Here is a 16,399-nt window from a genome sequence, read left to right on the forward strand (position 1 = left end):
ATAGCAATATAAACACCAAGCAAAATAGAACTCAAAATATATAAGGACTCCAAGAACTCAATAAAGAAAACAGTACAATCCAATAAAAAGTCTTATAAACAGGTATCTCACAGAGCAGGAACACAGATGGTAATGAAGCTGGCTAGGGTGTTCCAGAGAACACCACATTAAACAAGATACTACGTTACAGTTATCTGAGCAAAAGGAAGAAATCTGCTAACACGAAGTATCAAACAACAGTGTATTTGACATGCAAACAACACACCTGGGACACAAGTGGTGGGAACTTACAATAAACGGGTTCACTTTGGGGAGGAAATCGGCATGATGTATACTAGTTTTAAATTTAATATATATATATATGCATCTCAGAAATTCCAGTTAAGGTATCTACCCTTGAGAAACTGGAATTTGTGTTTCCAGGGTCACAAATATGAAAACATCCTCAGTAATGCTGGTGGAATAGTGAAAAAATAAAATGGAAACAGCTCAATTGATCACAGCCAAAGCGGTGATTAGATATATTATTATATATTCCCACAAATATTACACAAGTATGGCATTCATACAAATGTATGCATATGAATAACTGTCATCTAGCAAATCACAGAGAAGTACATATTTCAGTAAAAGTTGTCTAAGACTCCAACATCTAAGTAATAAATTATTTGGGAATATATTTATATAGGTAAAATATGGCTTGATTATACAGCTAAATTAAAATATTAAGTTGTAGAAGGCTAGAATAGAGCATCATTTTTAAACATCTATAAGCTATGCAAGACTAACTGTATGTTATTTAGGCATCCATAGAGATAAGAGTAGTTTTACATGTAAAATTACAGAGAAAAGTCAACAGTGAAACAAGTTTGGAGTAGGAGATCCCTGGCATAGAAAGGCAGAGCGTGAAGGGCACAGGGCCTTCCACAGAGTCATGCTTTGGTCTAGTCTGCAGGTGATACAGTTACTGCCTGACTCATCCTCTTTTAAAACTGACACACATGCTGTATGTGTTCTCTTTTAATAAAAATATTACATGATGCAATTTTAATTATACCACAGAACCCCCTGCAATGTTATTTTGGTCAGGATGGCTATCCTTCCATTTCCTTAGTTTGGAGCTTTTTGGTATCCAGCTTGAAGGAGAGTGACAGGCTGAGGAGGAGAAAGCATGTTGTAGATGATGTGTTAAAACACTGTCTCAGAACTCGCAGCCTTCCCACACGGAATATTTGACAAAATTATTACAAAACGGTGGACCGAATTCTCATTCCCTCACCATAAAATCAAGTCTCATTCATGTATTTTTAAAGGAAAAGTGTAAAACCTGCTTCATTTTAATACATAGTTTAAGCATACAGAGGGCTTTGATACCAAGGAGGGATGAGAAGTGTCCATTTGTCATATAATCAGTGAATTTATTTCAGACTTATTTCTCTCTGCTATCACTTTGGGCTAATTTCTTCACTGCCCTCACCATCCTCTGCCACTCTCCCAGCGCTCACAGGCAAACATTCTTACCACTTCCAACTTTCAAACCAAAGTCCTTCCCATCACGGACCACTCTCCACTGCCTGACCCTTGAGAGTGGGGGGCACAGGCAGGGTGGGGTTTGATCTGACATCATATGTGTAATAGAATGATCGGGAATCAGGGCCACACTGCAGGCTGTGAAGCAGATAAATCCTGTGTTCTAAAGTCACCCAGCTGAGTCCAAATCCCTAGCACTTCCACCCTGCCGTTGGGTGACAGCTGATAAGCCACTGAAATCATGAGAGTCTTCGCTTTCTCACCAGGGTAGGCAGTTAGTAATACTATGTCCTATATAATACGATGCAGGTGGTGGTTGTGAGGATTCCATATGTTTATGAACTATCAGTACTTAGTGGATGCTCTAATGTGGTGCACTGTTTGTGTTAGGCTCTTTCTGAACCTCCAATGGAAGCAGGTTAATTCATGGTTTAACGCAGGTTTCTCGGCATTCCTTTTCACTGTGGAACCTGTTTCCTGAGCCGTTGCAGCCACTGAACCAAAAGCGAGCACAAGAGTTGACCTGTTTGTCATAATACCATCGAACTACATAGTCACCACAGTTTCCAGGTTTCAGGGCTTCCTCACATCTTGGATCTAGGGAGAAAAGGGGGTGGAGGTTACTAGGAGTTTTTCTTTCTCTGAAGACATCAGGGAAAAAAACAAAAGCTTTATGAAGTGAAAAACATAATTTTTTATGCATAGGAATAAACCAATTTGAGAAAACATGGTTCTAAGTTATTGAAAGGAGGGTTCTATATTACACTCAATACCTGAAACTCTACCATGGTGATCCATTCCTTCAAAATTAAGTCTTTCATCTTTATGAAACCCCATTAAGTTGCACATTTCAAAGCAGGCATAAGTGAGAATCCATTTACTAATACCTCTGGGGAATTTGCTGACAGTAGAAGATAGGATTATTTTTTTAAGAATAATCACCAGGTATCCCAGGCTGGCTTCGAACTTGTAATGTTCCACCCTCCACCTCCTGAGGACTGGTATTACAAGGATGTGCTACTGTGCCCAGCACAGGTCTTCTGTATTTAATTTAAATAAAACATAAGCACCCAAGGGCATTTTTGATACTGCAGTTCTATGTTTAAAGGACAACTGTTACAGGCCCCAAGAAGACAGGGTATGACCCTGTAATGTCAGTTACTGTGAACTTCAGGAGTGCACCCCTATAGCAAAGTCAAAACAATAAGGTCATATGCTGCTAATTTAATCAGAGCCTCTGACTTATTAAATCCCTTTTCGTTGACCAACAATGAAGAGTGCCTTGATTCTTATTTTCGACCTGAAAATAATCTTACCCAAGGTAAGAAAAGTCAGACAAACAGAAACCAGCTGCCCAAGACTTTCTTAGAGATGGTTCGTGCATCATAAGCTTCGTCTCTATTGCAAAGTCAGTCTTCCCTTCGACTCCATTAATCATTTCCTCACGTTTGGAGCGTGTCTTGATATATTTGCCAAAACTGATCTCTAAATCTACTTCTGCTATGAAGACTCCTTAAGCCTAATATAAAAGAAGAGATTTACACGACCCCTACCTCAAGAACTAAAGAACTTATATCATGCAACCTGTTTTCAAGTTCTTCTAAGCTTCTGCTGGACTTGGGTATTGTTGCTTTTTTTTTTTTTTTTTATACATTGCAAAATGGAGATGCATATCTCCGTACATATATTAACTTGGAAAACATGTTGCTGGATCAGAATCTGAGTTATACAATCAAAAGGGTCAAAACCCCTAATATCTGCATTTGAGAAGAACACAGAGCCAATGAGGCTGTGGCAAACAGGAAAACAATCACCTCTGAAATATTCAGGTTAAAACCTGTACTGTAGCATTTCCATAATGACCTTTACTCCCTGGAGAGCTGCCTCTCAGGTTCCCTAGGACTCAGCCAAAACCAGCTTTGTCTCCCTGATTAAGTTATAGCACTTCCTCAGAGGAAATTCTAGAGACCACGCTGGTGTGCCTCCCTCACACTGGGGATACAGCAGCTGTGTGACAGAGGTCTCTTACCTTTGTGCAGTGATTTTTCTGACTGTAAAATCAAATTGGGATTTTGAGTTCTGGTTTCTGTTCCCTCGGGGCTGCTGAGCAATGGTTCAGGTGTGTTGGTGGCCTCAGGTGGGGTAAGGACAGCCAAGTGACCAGCCTCAGTCAACACGGTAGGTTCAATCTCTTCATTCTGGCCTCTAGAGACATTAGCCTACACACACACACACACACACACACACACACACACACACACACACACACACAAAAGAAGGAAAAAAACATTATAATTTTTTGTTTCTGATAATGTCAACTCAACAAGTCTAACCAATTTCTTGGAAAAAAAAGATTTTTTTTTTGTCCAATACTATTTCAAATAAAGCTCACAAAATCATGCCCCAGCCCTGACTAGAGAAGAATCGGCTTTCCTGCTACTTAGTGTGGGTTCTAGTGTGTACACACTCATTGTCTGCATCTGGGCTCAGATGCTCTTCTGCTGAGAACTTCCATGGAGAATTGCATGCAGGGCATGAAATACATAAAACTGAAAAGGGATGGTCTTCACTCTTCTTTTGGTTATTGCTATGAATAAAAAATTCAACACTAATTTAACATTTTCTGGTCTTTTTTACTCCATTTCCTAACACTAGAACTCTTACTGAGATATTCCAAAATATCTACCCAGAACTCAATGAATCTTGAGCCAAAGACTTGAGACAAGAGAGGACAACACAATTTAAACGAAAGCCCCCTTGTGTCCCATTTGATGATTGCTCAGTGCCAGCTGAAAACCCTGTGCCTTCTCCTGCTATCTATCACCCAGAGCCCAGCTGGTGCCCACTGCTGTAGGAAGCTTAGCTTCTAAGGATTCTGAGAAACACTTCATCTCCAAGGCACCCAAGGTCATAACTACAAAAGCAAATTTTTTTTTTTAAATTTATTTTAATTTATTTTGCAATACAATTCAGTTCTACATATCGGTCACGGATTCCCTTGTTCTCCCCCCTCCCGTCCCCCTCACCTTCCCCCCAACACCCCCCCCCCCCCCCATTCCCATCTCCTCCAGGGCAAAGCCTTCCCCACAGACTGAGGTCAACCTGGTAGACTCAGTCCAGGTAGGTCTAGTCCCCTCCTCCCAGGCCAAGCCAAACAATCCTGCATAGGCCCCAGGTTTCAAACAGCCAACTCATGCAATGAGCACAAGATCTGGTCCCACTGCCTGGATGCCTCCCAAACAGATCAAGCCAATCAACTGTCTCACCCATTCGGAGGGCCTGATCCAGTGTGGACCCCTCAGCCATTGGTTCATAGTTCATGTGTTTCCATTCATTTGGCTATTTGTCCCTGTGCTTTATCCAACCTTGGTCTCAACAATTCTCGCTCATATAAACCCTCCTCATTCTCGTTGATTGGACTCCCAGAGATCCACCCAGGGCCTAGTCATGGATCTCTGCATCCAGATCCCTCAGTAGTTGGATGAGGTTTCTAGCACAACAATTAGGGTGTTTGGCCATCCCATCACCAGAGTAGGTCAGTTCGGGCTGTCTCTCGACCATTGCCGGCAGTCTGTTGTGTGGGTATCTTTGTGGATTTCTGTGGGCCTCTCTAGCACTTTGCTTCTTCCTGTTCTCATGTGGTCTTCATTTACCATGGTCTCCTATTCCTTGTTCTCCCTCTCTGTTGTTGATCCAGCTGGGATCTCCCGCTCCCCCAAGCTCTCTTTCCCTCGACCCTCGCCTTTCATTACCCCCACTCATGTCCAGGCTGTTCATGTAGATCTCATTCCATTTCTCTGTCATTGGGCGATCCCTGTGTCTTTCTTGGGGTCCTGTTTTCCGGGTAGCCTCCCTGGTGATGTGAGTAGCAGACAATTCATCCTTGTTTCATGTCTAGTATCCTGCTATGAGTGAGTACATACCATGTTTGTCTTTCTGAGTCTGGGTTACCTCACTCAGGATGATTTTTTCTAGATCCATCCATTTGTCTGCAAACCTCATGATGCCATTGTTTTTTTCTGCTGAGTAGTATTCCATTGTGTATATGTACCACATTTTGTTTATCCATTCTTCAGTTGAAGGGCATCTGGGTTGTTTCCATGTTCTGGCTATTACAAACAATGCTGATATGAACATAGCTGAACAAGTGCTCTTATGGTGTGGTTGAGCATTTCTTGGGTATATGCCCAAGAGTGGTATAGCTGGATCTTGGGGGAGATTGATTCCCAATTTTCTAAGAAAGCGCCATATTGATTTCCAAAGTGGTTGTACAAGCTTGCATTCCCACCAGCAGTGGAGGAGAGTTCCCCTAGCTCCACATCCTCTCCAGCATAAGGTGTCTTCAGTGTTTTTGATCTTAGCCATTCTGACAGGTGTAAGGTGGTATCTCAGAGTTGTTTTGATTTGCATTTCCCTGATGATTAGGGATGATGAGCAATTCCTTAAATGTCTTTCGGCCATTTGAGTTTCCTCTGTTGAGAATTCTCTGTTTAGTTCTATAGCCCATTTCTTAATTGGACTGTTGGGCATTTTGATGTCTAATTTCTTGAGTTCCTTATATATTCTGGATATCAGTCCTCTGTCAGATGTGGGGTTGGTGAAGATCTTTTCCCATTCTGTAGGCTGTCGCTTTGCCTTGTTGACCGTATCCTTTGCTCTACAAAAGCTTCTCAGTTTCAAAAGGTCCCATTGATTGATTGTTTCTCTCAGAGTCTGTGCTACTGGTGTTCTATTTAGGAAGTAGTCTCCAATGCCAATGCGTTCAAGACTACTTCCTACTTTCTCTTCTAGCAGGTTCAGAGTAGCTGGATTTATGTTGAGGTCCTTGATCCACTTGGACTTAAGTTTTGTGCACAGTGATAGATATGGATCTATTTGCAGCCTTCTACATGTTGATATCCAGTTTTGCCAGCACCATTTGTTGAAGATGCTTTCTTTTTTCCATTGTGCACTTTTGGCTTCTTTGTCAAAAATTATATGTTCATAGGTGTGCGGATTAATGTCAGGGTCTTCAATTCGATTCCATTGGTCCACATGTCGGTTTCTATGCCAGTACCAAGCTGTTTTTATTACTGTAGCTCTATAGTAGAGCTTGAAGTCAGGGATCGTGATGCCTCCAGAAGTTGTGTTATTGTACAGGATTCCTTTGGCTATCCTGGGTTTTTTGTTTTTCCATATGAATTTGAGTATTATTCTTTCCAGGTCTGTGAAGAATTGTGTTGGTATTTTGATGGGGATTGCATTGAATCTGTAGATTGCTTTTGGTAAGATTGCCATTTTTACTATGTTAGTCCTGCCTATCCATGAGCATGGGAGATCTTTCCATTTTCTGACATCTTCTTCAATTTCTTTTTTCAGGGACTTAAAGTTCTTGTCATATAGGTCCTTCACTTGCTTGGTTAGTGTTACCCCAAGGTATTTTATGTCATTTGTGGCTATAGTAAAGGGTGATGTATCTCTGATTTCCTTCTCCACTTCTTTGTCCATTGTATATAGGAGGGCTACTGATTTTTTTGAGTTGATCTTGTATCCTGCTATGTTGCTGAAGGTGTTTATAAGCTGTATCAGTTCCTTGGTGGAATCTTTGGGGTCGCTCAAGTATACTATCATGTCATCTGCAAATAGGGAAAGCTTGACTTCTTCCTTTCCAATTTGTATCCCATTAATCTCCTTATGTTGTCTTATTGCTCTGGCTAGAACTTCAAGTACTATATTGAATAAGTATGGGGAGAGTGGACAGCCTTGCCTCGTTCCTGATTTTAGTGGAATTGCTTTGAGTTTCTCTCCATTTAATTTGATGTTGGCTGTTGGCTTGCTGTAAATTGCCTTTATTATGTTTAGGTATGTTCCCTGTATTCCTGATCGCTCTAATACCTTTATCATGAAGGGGTGTTGGATTTTGTCAAATGCCTTTTCTGCATCCAGTGAGATGATCATATGGTTTTTTTCTTTGAGTTTGTTTATATGGTGTATTATATTGACGGACTTTCGTATGTTGAACCACCCTTGCATCCCTGGAATGAATCCTACTTGATCATGGTGGATAATTGTTTTGATGTGTTCTTGGAGTCTGTTTGCCAGTATTTTATTGAGTATTTTTGCATCAATGTTCATGAGGGAGATCGGTCTGTAGTTCTCTTTCTTTGTTGTATCCTTGTTTGGTTTAGGAATTAGGGTAATTGTAGCCTCGTAGAAGGAGTTTGGTAATGTTCCTTCTGTTTCTATTGTGTGGAACAATTTAGAGAGTATTGGTATTAACTCTTCTTTGAAGATCTGGTAGAATTCTGCGCTGAAACCATCTGGTCCTGGGCTTTTTTTGGTTGGGAGACTTTTAATGACTGTTTCTATTTCGTTAGGGGTTATTGGACTATTTAAATAGTTTATCTGGTCTTGATTTAACTTAGGTATGTGGTACCTATCCAGAAAGTTATCCATTTCTTTTAGGTTTTCCAGTTTTGTCGAATAGAGGTTTTTGAAGTATGACCTGATGATTCTCTGGATTTCCTCAATGTCTGTTGTTATGTCCCCCTTTTCATTTCTGATTTTGTTGATTTGGATGCTCTCTCTCTGTCTTTTGGTTAGTTTGGATAAGGGCTTGTCTATCTTGTTGATTTTCTCAAAGAACCAACTCTTTGTTTCATTAATTTTTTGTATTGTTCTCTTTGTTTCTATTTTATTGATTTCAGCTCTCACTTTGATAATTTCCTGGCGTCTATTTTTCCTGGGAGACTGTGCTTCTTCTTGTTCTAGAGCTTTCAGGTATGCTGTTAAGTCTCTAGTGTGAGATTTCTCCAACTTATTTATGTGGGCATTTAGTGCTATGAATTTCCCTCTTAGTACTGCTTTCATAGTGTCCCATAAATTTGGATATGTGGTGTCTTCATTTTCATTGATCTCTAGAAAGTCTTTAATTTCTTTCTTTATTTCTTCCTTAACCCATTGGTGATTCAGTTGGGTATTATTCAGTTTCCATGAGATTGCAGGTTTTCTGTAGTTTTTGTTGTTGTTGAAATCCAACTTTAGACCATGGTGGTCTGATAGAACACAGGAGGTTATTCCAATTGTTTTGTATCTGTTTAGATTTGTTTTGTGGCCAAGTATGTGGTCAATTTTAGAGAAGGTTCCATGGGGTGCTGAGAAGAAGGTATATTCTTTTTTGTTAGGATGGAATGTTCTGTAGATATCAATTAAGTCCATTTGAGTCATGACATCAGTTAAGTCCTTTATTTCTCTGTTAAGTTTCAATTTGGGAGATCTGTCCAGTGGTGAAAGTGGGGTGTTGAGGTCTCCCACTATTAATGTGTGGGGTTTTATATGTGATTTAAGCTTTAGTAATGTTTCTTTTACATATGTGGGTGCCCTTGTGTTTGGGGCATAAATATTCAGAATTGAGAGTTCATCTTGGTGGATCTTTCCTGTGATGAGTATGTAATGCCCTTCTTGATCTCTTTTGATTGATTTTAGTTTGAAGTCTATTTTGCTGGATATCAGGATGGCTACACCCGCTTGTTTCTTAAGACCGTTTGATTGGAAAGTCTTTTCCCAGCCTTTTATTTTTAGGTAGTGTCTATCTTCGAATTTGAGATGTGTTTCTTGTATGCAGCAGAAAGATGGGTCCTGCTTTCGTATCCATTCTGTAAGCCTATGTCTTTTTATAGGTGAATTAAGTCCATTGATATTGAGGGAAATTAATGACCAGTGATTGTTCATTCCTGTTATTTTTTGGTGGTGATGTGTGGGTACTTCTATACGTTGGGGTTTACTGCTGTGGCTTTATCTGTTGCCTGTGTTTTCGAGGGTGTATCTGACTTCCTTAGGTTGGAATTTTCCTTCTAGTGCTTTCTGTAGGGCTGGGTTTGTGGATAAGTATTGTTTAAATCTGGCTTTGTCATGGAATGTCTTGTTCACTCCATCTATGGTGATTGAAAGTTTTGCTGGGTATATTAGTCTAGGCTGACATCCATGGTCTCTTAGTGTCTGCATTACATCTGTCCAGGTTCTTCTGGCTTTCAAAGTCTCCATTGAGAAATCGGGTGTTATTCTGATGGGTTTGCCTTTATATGTCACTTGGCCTTTTTCCTTTGCTGCTCTTAATATTCTTTCTTTATTCTGTACGTTTAGTTGTTTAACTATTATGTGGCGAGGGGACTTTTTTTGGGGGTCTAGTCTGTTTGGTGTTCTATAAGCTTCTTGTATCTTCATAGGCATTTCCTTCTTTAAGTTGGGAAAGTTTTCTTCTATGATCTTGTTGAATATATTTTCTGTGCCCTTGAGTTGGTATTCTTCTCCTTCTTCGACCCCTATTATTCTTAGGTTTGGTCTTTTCATGGTGTCCCAAATTTCTTGGACATTTTGGTTCATGACTTTGTTGGCTTTAGTGTTTTCTTTGACTGATGAATGTATTTCTTCTACTGTATCTTCAACGCTAGAGATCCTCTCTTCCATCTCTTGCATTCTGTTGATTATACTTGCATCTGAAGTTCCCAATCGTTTTCTCAGATTTTCTATTTCCAGCATTCCCTCTGTTTGTGTCTTCTTCATTTTTTCTATTTCCCTTTTCAGGTCTTGGACTGTTTCCTTCATTTGTTTCATTGATTTTTCTTGATTTTCTCTCAGTATTTTATTGTTTTCTTCCAGGACTTTATTGATTTCTTCTAATTTGTTTGCCCTTTCCTCTAGTTGTTTACAGCGTTCTTCACATTTTTTTGTCTTTTCCTCTACACAAGCCTCTAGCTTCTTCATGATGTCATTCATAAGGCTGTTTTCTTCTGCTTCTTCCAATTTCTGATGTTCAGGTCTAGGTGTTGGAGGAGGGCTAGGGCCTGGTGATGCTGTATTGCTATTCATTTTGTTGTATATGTTTCTGCCTTGACGTCTGCCCATCTCCTTGTGCTTTGTTACTGGCCTTATCTGCACACTTGGTTCAGCCAGACCAGTGTTCCAAAAGGGAAGTCCGGAGCAAGATGGGAGCAGTTTTCCAAAAGGGAAGTCCGGAGCAAGATGGGAGCTGGGGGCCGGCCTCTAAGTCTCAGGAAGAGGCTTGGGGCTCAGGCGGATTGGCGTGGGGGCAGGGCGTGGAGACTGCAGGGCCTGCCAGGGGTCTTGGAGAAGGGGATCCTTCCCGGTGGGGCTAGCAGGGAACCTGCCTGGTGGCCAGAACCTGGGGTCAAGTTGGGCAGGTCTTCCCTGGAGTGGCTGGTGCCCAGGGATGGGGTCCGGGGCAAGGAAGGGCACTCACCAGTTTTCCAAAAGGGAAGTCCGGAGCAAGATGGGAGCTGGGGGCCAGCCTCTAAGTCTCAGGAAGAGGCTTGGGGCTCAGGGGGATGGGAGTGGGGGCAGGGCTTGGAGACTGCAGGGTCTGCCAGGGGGTCTTGGAGAAGGGGATCCTTCCCGGTGGGGCTAGCAGGGAACCTGCCCGGTGGCCAGAACCTGGGGCCAAGTTGGGCAGGTCCCAAAAGCAAATTTTTTACACCCAAACTTTCAAGTTTCATCTCAATTTGTGATATATAATGAAATAGGGAAAATACTTTGCTTAAGAAAAAGTCAAAAGTCGTTTTCTTGACGGTTATCAAGAGCTAGGCAAGTCACTTATAGGAATAATTATAAGTGGTTTTTTTTTCTTTTCTTTCTTGGATCTTAGCTACATGGAGTGAAACCAGTCACCCAACCTCAGTCCTAGCCCAGTGTGGTTATTCTTACAAGGCTCCTCAATCTCCTCCTTGTTGATTTCAGTAAGCAAAACTATGGACTAAATAAAGTAGTTTTTCTGATGCTTTTTAAACCAGGGATCCCAGCAGAAAGTGAGAGGAGCTAGCTGTCATTAGTAGATGTCCTCTGTTATCTACTGTTTTACAGCATTCGATTCTCTACGCACATGCATGCAAACACACGCACACATACTCACATATCCTATCCAGTGAGCCCACTTTAATCCGATTACTTATGTGTGTGTGTCTCTTAGTATCTTCGAATAGAACATTTTCAGGCTGGAGGGAAAGGGTTCAGTCCCCTGTTCTCCAACAGGAAGGGAGAAAGGCTCTGACCCACAAAGAAACACTGTTCCTTCCCCTCCCATCGCCACTTTAAATGACATTGTACCAAAAGAAAAGCCACTGGCAGTAGTCTACAATGGGAAATAGAGGGTCTCTGAGGGGAGTGTTCCGTGCTCTGGGCAGCACGGATTCTTTAAAGCAGTGGTTCTCAAACTTCCTAATGCTGTGATCTTTTAATAAAGTTCCTCATATTGTGGTGATCCCAAACATAAAATTATTTTCATTGATACCTCATAACTGTGATTTTGCACTGTTATTAATTGTAATGTAAATATCTGATACACATGATATCTGATATTTGACCCCTAAAGGGGTCGTGACCCACAGGTTAAGAATAACTGCCTTAAAGGCATTCCTTCTGCTTTTGAATCTTTACAGAGCTTGAGTCCTGGAGCCTGAGAAGTTCCTCTTTTTCTCTATGTAGAAATGCCTATTTGCTTCCTAAATCACACGATCATTTGGGAATTTCCACAACTGTAACATTATACCATGTTTCAGAATAAACACAATTAACTTTCTTCTATAAATGAAAATAATTCCATCAATCTTCTGGCTCAGTCAAGTTGGAGACTATTAAACAAATGTGTAATTGTTGTGGTTGGCAATTTAAAATTTTTCTTCCTTCTTACAAAAGCAAACATGTTTGCTGAAAGGAATTTTAGAAAATAATGGACAAGCAAAAAGAATGAAATAGAAATCAGAAGCAATTCTACTCACAGATAATTACTGTTGATATAGTTTCCCTACTCTAATTTTTTTTCCTGTGTGAATATATTTTTACCAACAAAAAATACAGACTGGGACTGTAACTTGATTTCTCATTTGTGTATAACAGGACAGCCACTGTCTGAAAGTGAAGTAGGAAGCTTAAACCTGAAATCGCAAGCCTGCCCACCCCTCTGTCCATTTCTGCTCTATTACACTGTTCAAAAGCAAGGGTAGAGCTGGAGACTCGGCTCAGTGGTTAAAAGCACTTGTTCTTGCAGAGGACCTGGGTTCAATTCCCAGCACCCACAGGGCAGCTCACAGCCATTTACAACTCCAGTCACATGGAGATCCAGGATCCTCTTCTGACCTCCAAGGGTTCCAGGCACTCACATGTGGGCAAAACACTCATACACATAAAATAATGAAATAATAAAATAAATAATTGTAAGTGGGTTTTTTGGTTTTTTTTTGGGGGGGGGTTGTTGTTGTTTGTTTTGTTTTTTGTTGTTTTTTTTTTAAAAAAAAAACAAGTACAGTGACTGCTTTGTTCAGACTTAGCATTTCCCAGCATGGTAGGTCTTGGCAATACAGCCAACACGTTCAAAGGTGTCTGTCTGGCTTTATTGGATTCCTTCTAGAACTATCCCAGGTGGTAACTCTTCTTGGAGGTCCATCAGCACTTACATAGTGAAAGTGATTTGCATTCTAAGGTTTCTAGACTGCCTTGAGCTGCCCTTCCCTGGAATGACTGGGGCTTTCACAGACATAGAATGCTAGACTGTACTCAGCATAAAGTCTCCCACATTTTGATTGTCATTCATCAGGAAGTAACACAAGGAAACTTAGAAGTCTTTTTTTCAAATAAGACATACATGAAATAGATACATCTCCATATTAGAAATAATAAAATGGAAAAAAAAAAACATAGAATTTGGAGCTAAAGAAATAAAGTATATATCTTCAGCACTGAGAGCACACACCAAGTGTTCTGACTGCATCTGCAGTATTTCTTCTAGGTCGGTTCTCAGTATCTAGTTGCCTTGTTTTCTATTCTGTAGGACAGAACACCTCACACTCAAGGGGTAATAAGTCATCAGCAACAGTCAGTGCTTCCCCAGCAACTTCCCAGTCTAATAATTAGCTGTTCCATAGGTTTTGCTGAGATTTGGACTTTCTCGCCACAATGAGAGCATTAATTTTATTTTATAAACAAGTAAATTGGGATTTGGCCAATATAAGCACATCTGTAGATGTGATTTAGTCATGACCATTTAAGGATAATTAGCTTTGATTTCAGGAAGTCAACTTAACTTTGCTGGCATCAGAGAAACTAAACAGCAATAAGCTTGGTCTGATGTCTCTTGACATTTTCAGTGCCCTTGATTATGGCCTTGGGATAGGGTACTTTGTCACAGTCACTATAATATGATTAAGAAGCCTATAAAATTTTACTTCTATAGAACATTCAAAGAAGATACAGACACTGTCAAACATCTATGCTGTTTCTCCTACTCTGTCACTGGGCCTTAGCACCAAGCTAACATCAGCTGTTCTATTATTAACAGGTTTCTAAGAAAATTCAGCCATAGTGAAATATATATGCAAGTGAAATAACTTGTATCTTTTTCTTTTTCTTTCTTTCTTTTTTTTTTTTTTTTTTGGTTTTTCAAGACAGAGTGTCTCTGTGTTGCTTTGGAGCCTAGCCTGGAACTTACTCTGTAGCCCAGGCTGGCCTTGAACTCACAGAGATCTGCCCACCTCTGCCTCCCGAGTGCTGGGATTAAAAGTGTGTGCCACCACCACCTGGCATAACTTGTATTTTTTTAAGAAGAAAAAAATGACATTGTCAATAGGTAATTAATAAGCTAGAGAGCATTTAGGAAAGAGTTGAGATATAAATTATGACCATGTGGTGATATTATTATTATTATTATTATTATTATTATTATTATTATTATTACTGGATTTTCCAAGACAGGGTTTCTCTGTGTAGTTTTGGTGCCTGTCCTGGACCTCACTCTGTAGACCAGGCTGGACTCAAACTCACAGAGATCCGCTTGTTTCTGATTCCCGAGTGCTGGGATTAAAGGCATGCACTGCCACTGCCCAGCCCACGTGGTGAAATTATTAACATAAGCAAATGAAGAGTTCTTGATTCTTGACATAATGACATAGTGAGAAGAGAAGTTGGTAGAATGGACAGAGGAATGTCAAGAACATTCTAGAGAAGACAGAGTGTGGGGAGTTATACTCTGAACACATCAAAGGTTTCCTGAGAGATGACTGGCTGGGGTTGTACCACAGAAGGGAAACATAAAAGAGAACCCAGTGATTGGGGGGCTAACCATCTGTGGAACAGTCATAATAAGGTACACAGAGGTCATCAGAGGGTGACTGTGGGGTCCAAGATGAAGGTCTGAATTGGAGACTTAGGTGTGGCAGTTTAACAACTCACAATGAGACTGTAGAAGACAAAAAAGAAAGTTTAAAATAAAACTCAGAAGAGAAAGAAAGTGGGAGAAAGAGCTGAGGGAGTGTCTATATGTAAGAGGCAGACAGAGAAAGAGAGAGGAACCCCTGAGGTAACTGAAAAAGTATTAGCAGAAGGTTGGAAATTCACTTCAGACAGTGGCTGTCGTGTTACACACAAACAAGAGGTCAAGTAAAGATTTGGCAATCAGCTGGTCCTTGGTGGCCTTCTGCAGAGTGTTGTGGATGATTGATTGATAAATAAAACACTGATTGGCCAGTAGCCAGGCAGGAAGTACAGGCAGGACTAGCAAAGAGGAGAATTGGGAGAACAGGAAGGCGGAGTGGAAAGAGACGCCAGCCTGCCGTCCAGGGAGCAGCATGTAAAGGCAGCAGGTAAAGCCACGGAACATGTGGCGACATATAGAATAACAGAAATGGGTTAATTTAAGATAGAAGAACTAGATAACAAGAAGCCTGCCACGGCCATACAGTTTGTAAGCAATATAAGTCTCTGTGTGTTTACTCGGTTGGGTCTAAGCGGCTGCGGGACTGGTGGGTGAGAGAGATTTGTCCTGACCATGGGCCAGGCAGGGCTAGAGAAAACTCCAGCTACAGCAGAGGCACATTGGAGGCTATACCCTGGCTTCAGACGACAGTAAAGGAACTACAGAAAGATAGAAGAAGAATGAGGTATGAGAGAGTGAGAGGAGAGTAAGGTGAGGAAGAAATGGGAGAAAGAGAGGGAGTGAAGGAGCAGAAGACACACAGACATGCAGAGAAAATAAAGAGCCAGGAAGCAAGAGAAAGATGGGACAGAAGACACTAGCCTAAAAGGGGTAATTTTATTATGAGAAGATAGAAATAAATAGGATATTAGCAAAAGAGCAGAGTAAATTCAGAAAAGACTGCTTTATTTTTACAATAGGTTAATCTGAAACCTACTTGCTGAGCCTAGGGAGAATGTCTGGTGGGGATGTAGAAGCCAAGTCCCAACTCGGACCAAGTAGAAGGAAACACTGAAGAACTTAAGTTAAATAGCATCACATCAGAGCTGAGGCCAGAGGCCAGGCTCAGATTCTGGAATGAAGCAATATATTCAATTTCAGCATCAAGTCTGAACCTGACCAGGGTAGCAGTTCTTTGAGAATGTTCCAGTAGAAAGTAGGCATGTTAGCTCAAGTCTGTAATCCCAGCACACAGGAGGCTGAGGCAGGAGGATTGCCATGGATTTGAGGCCAGCCTAGGTGCATAGTGAGCTTCAGGTCAGCTCAGACTATAAATAAGCCCCCATCTTAAAAAAAAAAATCCCAATGGAGCCCAACTCAGAAATGGCTTGTTTGGGTGACCTTGAGATGGGATGATGGGTGCCGAGAGAGAACTGGAGACAGGGGCATCCAGCTAGTGACACTAGGGCACAGAAGTCAGCCCTGTAATGATCTGCAGTGTACACTGGTGCAGAAGATTCTCGTAGACTGGAGACTAGCAGGAAGAGGGCAGCTCTCCAGCCTGCTCCTCCACCAACCCCCTCTATCCAGTGACAAAGCTGCCCCTGGGGCTCATCCCACACTAGCTTGGCTGTCAGTCATCTGGTTGCTAGGGAACCATTAAGTACAGAAACCCCACATCCTCCTCCGCCA

At 41.2% G+C, this 16,399-nt stretch overlaps 1 protein-coding gene across 1 annotated transcript in view; it reads right to left on the reverse strand.

Moving 5' to 3' along the window:
- Nucleotides 1–493: 493 nt before the first annotated feature.
- The window catches only part of Col28a1 (collagen type XXVIII alpha 1 chain), a 178,117-nt gene continuing 162,211 nt past the window's right edge, over nucleotides 494–16,399 (reverse strand). Inside the window, exons 34-35 of the mRNA XM_052721312.1 lie at nucleotides 3,560–3,749; nucleotides 494–2,127 (exon numbers count right to left, since the gene is read on the reverse strand). Coding sequence (XP_052577272.1) covers nucleotides 1,955–2,127; nucleotides 3,560–3,749 — 363 coding nt within the window. The 3' untranslated portion in view covers nucleotides 494–1,954. The remainder of the gene's footprint in view (nucleotides 2,128–3,559; nucleotides 3,750–16,399) is intronic.

Source organism: Peromyscus californicus, unplaced genomic scaffold (assembly GCF_007827085.1).
Source record: "Peromyscus californicus insignis strain IS unplaced genomic scaffold, ASM782708v3 Scaffold_6__1_contigs__length_162567912, whole genome shotgun sequence".
NCBI lineage: Eukaryota > Metazoa > Chordata > Mammalia > Rodentia > Cricetidae > Peromyscus > Peromyscus californicus.